Source organism: Dromiciops gliroides, chromosome 3 (genome assembly GCF_019393635.1).
Source record: "Dromiciops gliroides isolate mDroGli1 chromosome 3, mDroGli1.pri, whole genome shotgun sequence".
Taxonomy (NCBI): Eukaryota; Metazoa; Chordata; class Mammalia; order Microbiotheria; family Microbiotheriidae; genus Dromiciops; species Dromiciops gliroides.
The window spans coordinates 605,550,552-605,564,135 of NC_057863.1; the positions used below are offsets into that span (position 1 = coordinate 605,550,552).

General features: G+C 44.4%; 1 protein-coding gene across 1 annotated transcript; it reads right to left on the reverse strand.

Annotated features, from left to right (window-relative positions):
- Positions 1 to 2,456: 2,456 nt before the first annotated feature.
- LOC122748138 (40S ribosomal protein S27-like) lies at positions 2,457 to 2,715 on the reverse strand. The gene has a single exon (XM_043993837.1). The coding sequence runs from the start codon at positions 2,691 to 2,693 to the stop codon at positions 2,457 to 2,459; it is 237 nt and encodes a 78-aa protein (XP_043849772.1). The 5' UTR covers positions 2,694 to 2,715.
- Between the last annotated feature and the right edge of the window lie 10,869 nt (positions 2,716 to 13,584).

Here is a 13,584-nt window from a genome sequence, read left to right on the forward strand (position 1 = left end):
TCTTGCCTAGAGAAGAACAAGGTATTTGTAAATAGCACCTGCATCTATTGGTTCAATTGGACCTCCAGATTCACATCAGTCTCTGTTCTTTGTATACATTAATGTTTTTTCTTATTAAATACAAATGATAATTTAATATCATTGGAAAGTTTTCATAAGACAAAGTCAAAGTATTTGGTTAATGTGTTTTTTGATGGGGCCATGTAATGATGTCATTCATATAAATCAATTGATTAATGCAATATTTTGGTACAACTCACTCTTTGCCTTGAAAGCCAGCTTCATCTCTTTTCAGGAGTAATAATAATGGGTATAAGGTTAGGCATGGCCATAGTAAGCTTAGAATGTTCATCAAGAAGATGCCGTGTTTTATATCAAATAGTTTTTTTACATTTTTATCTTGAGAAAACATGCAGACAGAGGTTTAGTGACTTGCCCAGGGTCACACAGCTAAAGGTGTCTGAGGCTGAATTTTACCTCAGGACTTCCTGATTCCAGGTCCAATGCTCTATCCACTTGAGTGGATTGTTTCTAATTCTGTTACCATGTAGTTAAGAAAAAAAAAATCACGTCTTCAGCCTCCATTTCAAACCCCCTTGTGGTTTGCCTGATTTAGTGATTAGTAACTTCAGTGCTGAAGCATTTCCAGCAGGTGGAGTATTGGTATTTCTGATTCATTCTGATGCTTCTAGCCCTTTTGCAATTTAAGAACATGAAGGGTATCCCTCAGGGTTCCTTTCCCATCTGGTAGCTAAGTGGCACAGTAGATAGAGCACTGGCCCTGAAATTGGGAGGACATGGGTTCAAATCTCACCTCAGACACTTAGTAGCTATGTGACCCTGGGCAAGTCACTTAACCCCAATTGCCTCAAACATCCAGGGCTGTCTCTAGTTGTCCTGTTGTATATCTTGCCACTGGACCCAGATGGCTCTGGAGGAGAGAGTGAGGTTAGTGACCTTACACAGCCCTCCCTCACTTCACTGCAAGTCATGACATCACTCCCATGTCATGGTCCTCTTTGAGAAAGAAGGATAAACAACAAGTTCTCCACCTATACTGCTTCACCTGAGGATCTCATCAGCTCCCATGGATTCAATGACCAGCCCTCTGTCGATGATTCCCAGATCTCCTTATTATTCAGCCCCAACTTCTCAGTTGACCTCTGGGCTCACATTTCCAACTAACTGTAGAACATCTCTAACTGGATGCCCTGTTGACATCTTAAAGTTAACATGTCCAAAATTGGATTCATTATCTTCCCCCCCCCAAAAAAAATAAAACCCTCCCCTCTCCCTACCTTCCCTATTGAAGTGGAAGATAACCCCATCCTCCCAATCCCTCAGGCTCACAGCCTAGGAGTCATCCTCCATTCTTCACTCTATCTCACCCCTCTATGTCCAAGCTGTTGCCAAGGTCTGCTGATTTCACCTTAGCACCATCCCTCGGATACACTCCTTCCTCTCCTTTGACACTGCCACCCCTCTGGGGCAGACCCTCATCCCCTCAACCCTGGGCTACTGCAATAGCTGCTGGTGGGTCTGCCTGCCCCGAGTGTCTCTGCATCTCCCTAAAGTGCACATCTGACCACGTCAGCTGCCTAATCTATAATCACCAGTGGTTCCCTATCACCTCCAGGATCAAGTATAAAATCTTTTGTTTGGCTTTCAAGGCTCTTCATAACCTGTCCCCCCACCCCTACCTTTCCAATCTTCTTACCCTTTACACCCTGCTGTGGATGCTGGGATCCAGTGACACCAGCCTCCTGGCTAGTGCATGAACGAATTTCTCCATCTCCTCACTCTGGGTAGCTTTTCTGTCTGTCTCCCATTGCTTAGAATGTTCTCCTGCCTGGTTTCCCTGGGAGGAAAGAAAGAAGGAAGGTGAAAAGGAAAAAAGAGGAAAAGGGAAAAAGGAAGGAAGAATTTATTAAGTACCTATTATGTGCTAAGCACTTTTTTTTAATTTTTTAAAATTTTTTTGGTGAGGCTATTGGGGTTAAGTGACTTGCCTAGGGTCACACAGCTAGTAAGTGTTAAGTGTCTGAGGCTGGATTTGAACTCAGGTCCTCCTGACACCAGGGCCATTGCTCTATCCACTGCACCACCTACCTGCCCCACTTTTTTTTTTTTAATAATTAAATTCTTTTTTTTTTTTTTGGTGAGGCAATTGGGTTTAAGAGACTTGCCCAGGGTCACACAGCTAGTAAGTGTTAAGTGTCTGAGGCCGGATTTGAACTCAGGTCCTCCTGAATCCAGGGCCAGTGCTCTATCCACTGCACCACCTAGCTGCCCCTATAATTAAAATTTTAATGTAAAACAGACTCCCAAAGCAGACACTACTGTTATATACCTTACAAAGTCAAACTTAATTATACTGACATATTAGATTAACTTGGACTGCTGAACAGATAAGGCTTTCTGAGATATACATTATGTTGAATTCGTGAAGTTGAATGTCATTCATGTTGCTTTCTCCTAAATGAGCAGCCTTCTGTGAGTCTGGCCTGTCCTCCAGTAGGCTGGCACAACACAGTGGAGCAACCTACACAAAGAACCACTGTCTGGGCAGGACTGAAGACTGTGGTAATCTCGTAGCAGCCTGGACACTTGACATCCATAAAGTAAGAATTTGGACTCTGAACCAGGCATTTCTTTTTATGTTTCTTCTTTTCATCCTCTAGGGATGGATGCATTAAATCTCTAGTCAAAGGAATGATGACGCTCCCTGAGGCCCAGCGCAACCGCCTGAAATCATGGGAGTCACTATTATCATCCCCATTTTACACTTAAGAAAACTGAGGCAGACAGCCATGACCTGGCTTTTCCAGGTCACACAGCTAGTAAATATCTGAGGCCAGATTGGAACCCAGGACTTCCTGACTTCAGGCCCATCATTCTATCTGTTGCATCACTTAGCTGCCTTCATCGTAGCCGCTTAATAAATGTTTAACTGAAGGAGAGCCATTTGTTCTGTCATCGGTGTCAAGGTGATCAATGATTCAAGGTAGGGCCGGCCTGCAAGCCAATGGCCCTGACCTATTTCTTAGAATTATAGGAGCCGTTTCTCCATGCTGGCCAGGGTGCTGGCCCACTGCGGGGAGTGTCACCGGAGCCCAGTTGGCTGCTGTCTTAAGGTTCCATCACAGCTAACCAAAGCTGCCCCAGAGTACATAGATTGTCTTCAACAGACAGCAACTTAGATGACAGTCCCTGACTTTGATATCGAGTCCTGCCCCCCAACTGGCACCCCCCTTCCTGCATCCCCCTCTCCCAACATTCACAGACTTGAAGGAGAAGTGGCAAAGTGGAGACTTGAATTCAGGGCCTCTAAAGGTACTACTCTTTCCACTCTACAGGGAAGACAACTGAAAGATAACCATTAAATTAGCTCTTTTTTTAATCTACCTTAAAAGATTCCAATTCTATCTAAAAAACGGGAATGGAATATAAGTAAATTCTTCTATTTCTTGTCTCCCACACTCACTCTTTCAACTTTTTTCCTTCTTTTAAAAATGTTTTGTTGATGCATATATGTATATAATGTTATATATATAACATTGTATACATATATAACATATATGTGTAGCTAGATAAATAGAAACAGATATAGATGATATAGATACAGATATATCAACTAGGTGGCACAGTGGACAATGGATAGAGTGCTGGGCCTGGAATCAGAAAGATCTAGGTTCAAATCTGGTCTCAGACACTTACTAGCTGTGTGATCCTGGACAAATCACTTATCCTTGTTTGCCTCCATCTTCTCAGCTATAAAATGAACCAGAGAAGGAAATGGGAAACCACTCCAGTATCTTTGCCAAAGAAACAGTAAATGGGGCGATGAAGAGTCATACATGACTGAAATGACCAAACAACAAAAATAGATATCACTGTTATTTCCCAATGATAAAATCCTCCATTGTAACAAATTAGAGTGAAGCAAAAACAAACAAACCCAACACATTAGTTCTATCTGACAAAGTGTGTCCCATTCTTCACCTGTAGTTCACCACTCTTGCCCAGAGGAGAGAGGCATATTTCACCATCAGGCCTTTGAAGGCATCACTAGGCACCACATTGTTCAGGGTTCTGAGTCTTTCAGTTTTCTTCCCCTTTAGGTGATTATGGTCATTGTATGAATTTTCATCTGGTTCTGCTGACTTTGATCTAACTAGTTTATAAAAACCTTCCCAGGTTTCCCTGAATTCCTTATAGTCATCATTTCTCATGGCACTGTGATATTCTCTTTTGTCACCATTTGTTCAGCCATTGCCCTGTCCAGAAACCCCCTTCTTTCCTTCCAATTCTTTGCTCCCATGAAGGTGCTGCTATAAATTGTTTTCCACATGTGCGCACCATCTTTGAACACCTTGGGGGCTTTGCCTAGTAGCGATACCACTGGGTCTCAAGAGGCTTCGTTAAATTTTTTTTAAACTTTTTATTTTCAATTCCAAATTCTCTCTCTCCCTCCACCCAAAATGTGCATTTGTGTCATCAGAATTTTATTTTTGAGAGCACATCTAACTTTGATTTACAAAAGAAAACGGTTATTTTGGATTCTCAGATAGGTTTATGGAATGAATGAATTATAGGATCACAATTTTGGGGCTGGTTGGAACCTTACTTGCCATCTAGCCCAACTCCTTAGCATTTACAGATGAGGAAACTGAGGCTCAGAGGGAGAGGTTAGAAGATCACACGAGTAGCACAGCCTGAGTCCTCAGACCCCAGTTCCAGAGCTCTTCCCTTTGCACTGCACTGCCTTTCTCTATTGGGAGTGGTCACATGGGTTCACAGTTACCCCATTGAGTTGGGGTATGTGCCTGTCCCCAGTCACTTTGTTGCCCATGGTCAAAGCCATCCCCAATGCTGGGCTCTCCATTCCCCTGGGCTGCACTGCCACCCATTGGCCAAGAGCAGCACAGCAGCCAGCCAGAAGAGAGCTGTCCCCAGCCTGAGGCAGCAGTCTCCTCCCCAACCCAGCTGATACCACACCTCCCCCCCCCACCGCCCCCCCCAAAAAAACAACAATCCTGGAAGCCATGTCAGGCCCCTGTAAAGTGTACTGTCCTTCCCCAGCTCCCTAAACTGGTCATTGGTCAAGGATGAACCTTTGGCAATTTCCTCCTCTAGACATTAGGTGGCCAGTGACACTTTCAAACTTTCCTGTCAGGAATATCATAGTACTGAGTCTTGGGAGGGGGAGCAAAGAGATTTTTAAATCTTAAAACTCAGGGTGTCAGAGCTAGGAGGGACCTTAGAACACAGAATGTCAAAACTGGGAAGTGCTCTTAGAACACAGGATGTCAGAGCTAGGAAGGACCTTAGAACACAGAATGCCAGAGCTGGGAGGGGCCTTTAATTCTTTTTCTTTGTTTTTTTGTTTTTGTTTTTGTTTTTTTGCAATGGGGGTTAAGTGACTCGCCCAGGGTCACACAGCTAGTAAGCGTCAAGTGTCTGAGGCCAGATTTGAACTCAGGTACTCCTGAATCCAGGGCTGGTACTTTATCCACTGGACCACCTAGCTGCCCCCTTTAATTATTTTTCAAATAATAAACATTAATTTTTTCCTCTCCCCTACCCACCACACAATTAAAAAAAGAAATAGCAAAGCCCTTGTCACAAATATACATAACCAAGCTAGACAAATTTCCCATTGGCCATGTCCAAAAATGTATGTCTCATTCTGCTTCTTCACTTTCTGCTTCTTGACCTCTCAGTCAGGAAGAAGATAGGCATGGCTCAGCACTGGGTCTCTTGATTGCATTGATTAGAGTTGTTTGTTTTTACGATATTGTTATTATTGCATAAATTTTTTTTCCTGTTTTCAAATTCTTGGTTTCTATTTTTTGTTCATTTGTTTGTTTTTGCAGAGCTATGAGGGTTAAGTGACTCGCCCAAGGTCACACAGCTAGTAAGTGTCAAGTATCTGAGACCTGGTTTGAACTCAGAGGTCTTCCTGAATCCAGGGCCAGTGCTTTATCCACTGCGCCACCTAGCTGCCCCTTCTATTTTGTTTTTAATCATACTTTCCATTCTCTTTCCTACTACTGATTCTTCGGTTTCATTATGGGCTTGACTAATGCTTGAAATGCTTGCCTTCCTCACACCAACAGCCACTGTAATGTCTTTGTCATGAGAGTGTGCTGTTTAAGAGCTGTAATTCTCACATGTTTCCTTGGAGTAATATATTGTATACATTTTCTGATTGTGTTTAGTTCACTCTGCATCTCTTCATTCTGGTCTTCCTAATTTTCTCGGAAACTATCCACTTCACCCTTTCTTATTGCACAAATATATTTCATTTAATTCACATATCATTATTTGTTTAACCATTCCCCAATATACTGCTATCCTGTTAGTTTCCAGGTCTTTGCCACTACAAAAAGCACTACTATAAATATTTTTGTACAAGTGGGTTCTTTTCCTCTTTCTTTGATCTCTTGGAGGGTATAAACCTAATAGTGATATCACTAGGTCATAAGATTTGGAGTTTAGTGACTGTTGGACATAATTCCAAATTGCTTTCCAGATAATAATTGTTGTTGTTGTTGTTTGTCCTTCATACTCAAAAATGATCAATGACATCACAATGTTAGAATCAAGGTACAGTATGTTGGACTGCAGCTGATCAGAACAATATGAGCTTGGAAGGCTCTACCCCAAGTCAGGTACAAAGAGTCCATATGAATATTTGGAGTGGAGATGTCTCTAGATATATACATCTAACATTTCCTTTGTGCTACTGTGATTCTGCTTTGTTCATAGAGCACAGCGCCTTCTTTGATTTAGGTATGTATGTCATACTGGACAGTCTTGTGACAGTGTCACCCATATCTCACAATCCATTCTTTTTTTTTTTTTGGTAAGGCAATTGGGGTTAAGTGACTCGCCCAGGGTCACATAGCTAGTAAGTGTTAAGTGTCTGAGGCCGAATTTGAACTCAGGTCCTCCTCACAATCCATTCTAAAGCTCTTTAGGGAGACCTTGAGAGTGTCCTCATATAGCTTCTTCTGACCACCATGTGAGTGCTTGCTTAGATGATCATGCTTTCTTTCTTTCTTTCTTTCTTTTTTTTTTTTTTTGTGGGGCTATGGGGGGGATTAAGTGATTTGCCCAGGGTCACACAGCTAGTAAGCGTCAAGTGTCTGAGGCTGGATTTGAACTTAGGTCCTCCTGAATATAGGACCAGTGCTTTATCCACTGCACCACCTAGCTGCCCCTGATCATGCTTTCTTTCAACAAGCTTGAGCAACCCTGGGTTACCTGGTTGTAGGAAAGAGCCTGGTGTGGGAATGGGAAAACACTGGTGGGGTCTCAGTTCTGAGACAGCCTGGGATATTCTCTGGAAGAGCTATAGCCTTTAATGGAGAGGGAAGGAGAAATCCTTGGAATGAGCCCCTCCTAAATCTGATATGAGCAATGGTTTAATCCCTATCCCCAAGTTCTTCCTAAAGACAGGTGACTTACACCAAACTCCTTCCTCCAGGCTTCCCAAGTTCCCCTCCACCAAGAAACCTTCCCAGATCAGGCAGACTACAGTTTATCCTCTACAGTTCTCATGCCCATACTGATCCCTCTTTTCCAAGTAACAAGAAAAAGGACCCTCCCCCTCCCCCAAAATAACTCATAACCAGAAAAGGATTCCAGGTGATAAGAGACATCCTTTGGGTCAGCAGAGCTGGGGACTTGGGCCTCTCCAGCAGCGGCAGAGGGAGTGGAGAAAAAATCAATCAATCACTGAGCAAGTATTTATTAAGTACCTCCTTTATGCTGGGAGCTGGGGATACAAAGAGAAAAACTAAAGAACCAGTCCCTGTGCTTATACTGCTTACATTCTGTCAGGGGCAACAACATGTGCATATATAAGCACATGGAAAATATATGTAAAGCAGAGGAGACTGACAACAAGGCCAGAAGGTGAACAGGTACATTATGGGAACCTCTAGGCTGGGGGCAGTGAAAGTGCTGGCCTTGAAGTCAGAAAACCAAGATTTAAACCCCAGCTATTTAGTGCCTGACTTTGGACAAGTCATGTAGGCCTCTAGGCCTGAAGTCCATCCTCTGCAAAATGAGGACTAGACAGCCTCAAAGGTCCCTCCCAGCTCTGACATCCTGGGTTCTAAGGACGCTCCTAGCTCTGACTCTCTGTGTTCTAGGGCCCTCACAGTTCTGACATCCTGGGTTCTAAGGACCTTCCTAGCTCTGATTGTGTTCTAAGGGCCTTCCCAGCTCTGACATCCTATGTTCTAAGTTCTTTTGTTTATTTTTTTTTTTTTTTAGTGAGGCAATTGGGGTTAAGTGACTTGCCCAGGGTCACACAGCTAGTAAGTGTTAAGTATCTAAGGCCGGATTTGAACTCAGGTCCTCCTGACTCCAGGACCAGTGCTCTATCCATTGTGCCACCTAGCTGCCCCTCTAAGTTCTTTTGTACATCTGAATTCTATGTTCTAAAGTCCCCCACACAGCTCATGTTTAAAATGGGATTTGAGTGGGCAACTAGGTGGCACAGTGGATAGAGCACTGGCCCTGGATTCAAGAGGACCTGAGTTCAAATCCAGCCTCAGAAACTTGACACTTACTAGCTATGACCTGGGCAAGTCACTTAACCCTCATTGCCCTACCCCCAAAATTAAATAAATAAATAAAGTCTTCCTAACTCTGAGCCCAGCATTCTCTCCACTGTTCTACCTATCTGTCTCACTTAAAATGGGACTTGAACCCCAATCTTCCTGACTGTTCTGTGTCCTGTGAGGGCCAAAATTTGATATACAGAGCATTACTTGGGTGACTCGCCTTAATATTGGGGTACCAGAAATATGAGGGACCTTTTAGGTTCACCCTCCCCTCTGAACTTCCCTTTTTAGATATTTCTCCTAGGTCAATGAGAAAGAAGTCTTTAAGCTTTAATTCACAAAAGGATCAGATTTTATTAATTGGGAATTAATTAAACAACAAAGGTGAAACTAATAAAAATCAAAGATAAGGAAATAGGAAAACAGAAATGCAAATAAATACTCTTAACTCTTAACTTAACATATTAAATCCTCAGACCGTTTCCAATTAAGTTAGTTCAAAGGAATTTAGGGTTTCCCATAATTAACTCACCAAAACCTGGACAGTCTGCAGTTGCTTGTGCCACCAGGACAGCAGACGCCAGAGAGAGAGCGAACTTACGCCACCTCTAGGGGAGAAGCCCGAGAGACCGAGCTCCTTCAAAAACTGCCTATGGAGAGTTCTCCTTCTGACCTCAGTAGCATACGTAACCTCACAGTAGGCCAGGTGTGGCCCCTCCCAAATGAGTCAGCTAAAAACGGCAATATTAATCTTTACCACAAATAATTTTTACCACAGTCCTATCCCCTCTCCCACATCCCCAGTCATTTAGTGGGTTCAAACACGTTTATTATTTTTTTTCGGTTCACAGAAGTGACTTCTCCTTTCTGGGTATCTTCCCCCACTTGAGATGGACAGCTTTCTAAAATACATTTTCCAGGTCCCAATTGCCTTAAGTAGAAGATGTAATTTCACCTTGCCTGGATGGCCCCAGGTCATGATGGCAATTATTAGATTTCACTGGGGTTTTTCTCCTTCTTCCGGTGTTGTCACTTCTCCCTGGGGGTCAGTGTTTCTGTTCAGGGTAGATGGAATAAGGATGGAGAATACTACCTCCTTTCTGATTTATTGTTGTTTGTGGTCAAATGAAAGCTAAGAAACCAGATTAATAAGAGTTTTCTTCTGCCTTGTTTCCTTTCTCCTATTTCCCAATCCACAAATAAAATGCAGGAGAAACTGAGGGAATAAATTCTCCCCAAGGCCCCATGGACCAAGGCGGACTCAGTCCTGGGCACAGTCCATCAGTGTTAGGTGGCAGGACCCCCTAGTCTTGGTCAGGGTCACTCAGTCAAAGGGAGCACCTCCAGGGACAGGCAGGACCCACCCCTAGAGCTAGGTGGGACCACTCAGTCCTGGGCAAGGCCCAGGCTGGGCCACCTCCCTCTCCCAGGAGGCCCTGACCTGGCTGGCTGGCTACACTATGTAGGACAGAGTCTGACACAGGTGACCCTCAGCTATCACCTCGAGGCTCCAGGAAGGGGGACCTGCTCCTGCACCAAGGGAACCTTAGCACTTGCCCTCCCAGAGGCTCCTCATCCAGCCCAGGGCCCATCTGCAAGGCAGGAAAGCAGCTCTCCTCATGACAGAGTAGGCCTAGTCAAGTCCTAGGTCCCTCAAATGCCATAGGGGGGGTTGGCGATAACGTTTCTGAAGGAACTCTTTTTCTTGATGGATGTTGTGTCTAGCACTCCTTGATGGTGGCCATGTTCATGAGCTCTATACTGAAGGGCCCTGTTGGGCCAGCTCATGGTGCGGCAGAAACCAGCCGCCGCCACCACCTAGTCACAGTGGTGCTGGGCCATGGTGACGTCCTTGGGACTCAGAGTTGGGATGCTCCCTTGGCCCATGAGTTCATGGTAGACTCTGTAGGAGGCCTCCTGGGGGAAGCTCAGGGTAAGGTTTCACATCTCTAGTGGCTCCTTGGGTATTCAAGTGGTCATTGCCTTCCATAAACCATCAATCACTTTTAGAAAAGGTCCTTGTCACTTGAATCAGTCAGTCAGTGGACAAGCATTTATTAGGTACCTCCTGGGTGCTAGGCACTAGAGATATAAAGAAAGGCAAATACATGGTCCCTGCTTTCAGGGATCTTATAGTCCTGCCAGCCGGGACGGAGTGAGTACTGTGCTGTCCTGGCCATGGCCTGGGTCCTTCAGGTAGGTGATACAAAGGGGTGGCCTGGCCTCTAATGTGCTTCTCAGAACTCATAGATACCATATTCCAGCTTCCTACAATATCCTAGTTTTCAATCCAAGCTCCCAAGAACTTGCTAGTTTTTTGTTTTTGTTTTTGTTTTTTGGGACGGGGCAATGAGGGTTAAGTGACTTGCCCAAGGTCACATAGCTAGTAAGTATCTGAGGTCAAATTTGAACTCAGGTCCTCCTGAATCCAGGGCAGGTGCTTTATCCACTGTGCCACCTAGCTGCCCTCCCAAGAACTTGCTAGTGACAGAGCCTCAGTTTCCTACAATGATGGGGCACAAGCAGCTGAGGCTGTGGCACCATCAGGCAAAGGGTATGGCCATACTCTTTGGTAGCTGATGAGATAGCTTTGATTGGGTTATCTTGTCCTTTAATCCAAAGGGTGGCACCAAGTGTTAGATCCTGGCCCTACTGCGGGAGGCGTCATCCAAGCATATGGAGGCTGTCATCAGAGCCAGGCCTCCGAGCTCCCTCCATCAAACTGGCATACTTGGTTCCTGACTCTATGGGTAATTTTGAGTCCAGTTTCAGGAGAATGTTCAAACCATCATCCTTCCCCTTGGAGGAGGTATGCTTTCCAACCCCCATAGTTCAGAAAGCCCAACACCAGGCAGAGGCAGAAGGTAAGGATGACCAAGCCCATCCTCATCTACCACCAGGCTCTCTGCGGGTAGCTGGATAGGCACAGGGCCACTGGGCTTGAGTTTGGCTGACCCGACCTCTGGTTCTACCAAGGTGATGAACAACCTTACTAAAGTTTATTTTTAGAATTGTATGTCAAATAGGGATCAATAGGACCTGAGTGAGGATCTGAGGCTTAAACTGCTTCGTTTTGATGCTGTAGCTTTGGGTATTCAGAATTCTCTGTTGTTCCAGTGGTATTGGCCTTGCTACAAATGGGGCTTTATTGTACATGACTGGCATTGAAATTGAGAGAGCAATGGAAGACATTTAACAGGGTTCCCAGAAGATGTGGGCCTTGAAGGACAAACAGAGCTTGGCAGCCTGGAGGAGGAGAGGCCAAACCTCTATATTCTGTGGGGGCTGAGCCAAGCTACTGACTCAGAGGTCTTTGAGTAATTCCCATTTTCATAGTATTGTTGTTTACAAAGTATTTTCCTCACAACAAAGTAAGTATAATGGTAGGACGATGGAACTGGAGTCAAGAAGACCTGGCTTAAAACCCAACCTCGGACACTCACTAGCCAGGTGACCTAGGGAAGTCACTTAACTGCTCTGTGCCTCAGTTTCTTCTTCTGCAAAATGAGGGGGTTGGACTCTATGACCTCCACGGTCTCTAATTATAATAATAGCTAATGTGCTTTTCAAAGCACTTAACATATGATATATATATATATATAATATATACATATATATGAAATTTTATACATCTATAGGTATAATTCGAGTCTCTAAATCTAATAATAGATTATGTACCTATTTTTGTTCATTCCCATTTTACAGATGAAGACATGGAGGCTCAGAGTGGTGAGGTGGCCTACCCATGATCATACAAACAGTCACTGATTTGTGAGTGCTGAGCACACTCATCATCAGGTGAGGTTGTCCCTATGTTAGAGGCCAGGGTGAATCAGGCTATAAGTCAGGGCTGGGGGCATTGGGCTAGAGGTGGAGGAAACTGACAGTTTTCTTCTGCTGATCAATTCAAAGCAATTCTACAAAGCAGGAAGCCCTGGTTTGTACCCTAGGAGGTATAAAGATGAAAGACAGCATCGAGGGGATTGGGTGGGACTGTCCTGTCATAAGGTTATGGTATTGGAGCTAGAAGAGAACACAGAATGTCAGGGCTTGGGGCAGCTAGGTGGTGCAGTAGATAAAGCACTGGCCCTGGATTCAGGAGGACCTGAGTTCAAATCTGGCCTCAGACACTTGACATTTAATAGCTGTGTGACCCTGGGCAAGTCACTTAACCCTCATTGCTCTGCAAGGGGAAAAAAAAAAAGAATGACTTTGAGAATGTCAGGGTTGGGGGGAGGGGGACCTTAGAACACAAAAAGGCATAGCTGGGAGGGCCCTTAGAATACAGAATGTCAGAGCTGGGAGGGCCCTTAGAACACACAATGTCAGAGCTGGGAGGGTCCTTAGAACACACTAAGTCAGAACTGGGAGGGCCCTTAGAACACCCAATGTCAGAACTGGGAGGAACCTTACACCATGAAATGTTAGAAATGGGAGGAATTTTAGAACTTAGAATATAAGTAGTTGGGTAGATACACACAGAAAGCAAAAGAGAAGTATCAAAAGGAGGACCCAATTGACTGGCTAAGAGAGAGAAAATAGAGTAGATTCTAGGGTTGGAAACGTTTTTAGAACACAGAATGTTAGCACTAGAAGGGACTTCTGAAGATAGAACATCAGACTTGAAAGGCCCCTTAGGGATCATTTAGTCCAACCCCTTAATTTGACAGATAAGGAAACCAAGGTGTAGAAAGGGAAGTGAATTATCCAAGGGAAGCAGCATGGTACAAGAACACTGGGTTTGGAGTCAGAGGCCCCAGACTCAGGTATCAAGCCGCTGTGCACTCTTGGGCAAATCATCTCACCTCTCTGAGCCTCTGTAAAATGGGAAAGTTGAATTAGATTTCCTCTAAGTCAAGACTTTTCCAGAGTTGGGCCAGAGATCCTGAGCAGATCTGTGTTCTACTTTCCACTCCAACCCAGACCAGCAAGCTAAAAAACACCTCTTCAAGTGGGTTGCTTGTTCCTCCAGCTAATCTGGGGCTTCCCTGCTGGGTCTGTGGAA